The following is a 1835-nucleotide window of genomic DNA, read 5'->3' as shown; positions in this document are numbered from 1 at the left end:
AGAAATATTTTTAAAGTTTCAGAACTCGCCATAGATTTAGAAATATTTTTTAAAGTTTCAGAAGCTCACCATAGTTTTAGAAATATTTTTTAAAGTTTCAGAAGTTCACCATAGTTTTAGAAATATTTTTAAAGTTTCAGAACTCGCCATAGTTTTAGAAATACTTTTTAAAGTTTCAGAAGCTCACCATAGTTTTAGAAATATTTTTAAAGTTTCAGAAGCTCACCATAGTTTTTAATATAGCATTGAAAGCATCGTTGAGTAGAATTAGCAGACTTAACGAAGATGAAATATTTTAAAATAAATCAGAAATTCTTTATTGAATTGCACGTTTTTATCCTCTAAATTTGAAATACTTTTAAAAAGAATTAATGTAAGTTTGAATTGCATGAAGAACTATTCATGAATGTTGTTGATTTTTCTTCTTCTTTGATATCCCGGTGCTGCTAGGAATGAACACACCATCCCGACTAACAGACAGCCAAAATTAATTAACACACGTTTTCATATTAATAATGCTTGTCATTACTTACATGTAAGGCAAATCTCGTTGAAATGCCAGGCATCCATTTCTCTGATTAGCCTATCACTGCCATCTGGTGAAGCTCGATCGTAATACAAATAACACGAAGAATCTCCGTATAATTTAGTTCTGACGTCACTAGGAGGCAGCCTGGTGCGTCGATCGTTGGAAACTACAGCACTTCTGAAACTGTTGCTCGATAAAAGTTTTCTTCCTTTCGTGTGTTCACTGTTGCTGACAACAACACTTTCCGTTTCACCTAGTTCCTTATGATCTAAAGCAGACCCACTTTCTGGATCGACAAACACTCCCGAGCGACGTCTACTGGGCATAAAGTCGAAAGACAAGCACTTCTGTATAGAAGTTGTGCTGTCCTCTTGACAGCGTCGAATACATTCCTCGAGCACTTTAATTGGCATATCTCTCTTGGTTATCTAATAGTTAACAATAACACTTTATCTAGTACATCTATCTTGGTTATCTAATAGTTAACAATAACACTTTATCTAGTACATCTATCTTGGTTATCTAATAGTTAACAATAACACTTTATCTAATACATCTATCTTGGTTATCTAATAGTTAACAATAACACTTTAACTGGCATATCTCTCTTGGTTATCTAATAGTTAACAATAACATTTTATCTAGTACATCTCTCTTGGTTATCTAATAGTTAACAATAACACTTTATCTAGTACATCTATCTTGTTATCTAATAGTTAACAATAACACTTTATCTAGTACATCTATCTTGGTTATCTAATAGTTAACAATAACACTTTATCTAGTACATCTATCTTAGTTATCTGTTAAAAACAAAACTTTAACTATAACATTTGGTTATGTAGTATTAACAATAAATAAAATGCATTATTTCATAACTTCACCTTCACTACAACCTCTTCATTAGTTTAAATGAATTTTGATACAACAGGGGAGAAAATCAATAGATGGGAAGCATAGTTTTCAAAGTTGTATATTTTTGTTTAACAGAAAGCAATTAACAATTTAAACAGATATTATCCAGAAAGTGGAATAAGGTGTTCATGGTTAAATAAAAAAACACTAATTAGTGATTTCTAATCATGTAACACTCCTTACAGTTCGGATGGGTTCTGAAATCAGCTGCTAGACACACTTTACAGTACAGGTAGGGTGTAACATTAATTATTGGATATCCTGTACAGTTCAGGTAGGGTGTAACATTAATTATTGGATACCCTGTACAGTTCAGGTAGGGTGTAACATTAATTATTGTATACACTGTACAGTTCAGGAAGGGTGTAACATTAATTATTGGATACACTTT

General features: G+C 31.8%; 1 protein-coding gene across 1 annotated transcript in view; it reads right to left on the bottom strand.

The window, feature by feature from the left end:
• LOC106476020 overlaps window positions 1-942 on the bottom strand; it is a gene marked incomplete at its 3' end in the record, with an annotated part of 20864 nt that extends 19922 nt beyond the window's left edge. The window contains exon 1 of the mRNA XM_022380004.1: window positions 534-942. Within this exon, the coding sequence (XP_022235712.1) occupies window positions 534-942 (409 nt within the window). The remainder of the gene's footprint in view (window positions 1-533) is intronic.
• Window positions 943-1835: the final 893 nt, after the last annotated feature.

The sequence above is a fragment of the Limulus polyphemus genome, unplaced genomic scaffold (assembly GCF_000517525.1).
Source record: "Limulus polyphemus unplaced genomic scaffold, Limulus_polyphemus-2.1.2 Scaffold9648, whole genome shotgun sequence".
Classification (NCBI taxonomy): domain Eukaryota; kingdom Metazoa; phylum Arthropoda; class Merostomata; order Xiphosura; family Limulidae; genus Limulus; species Limulus polyphemus.
Note: the sequence above shows the minus strand (reverse complement) of the source record. Positions and strands in the feature narration are given on the sequence as shown.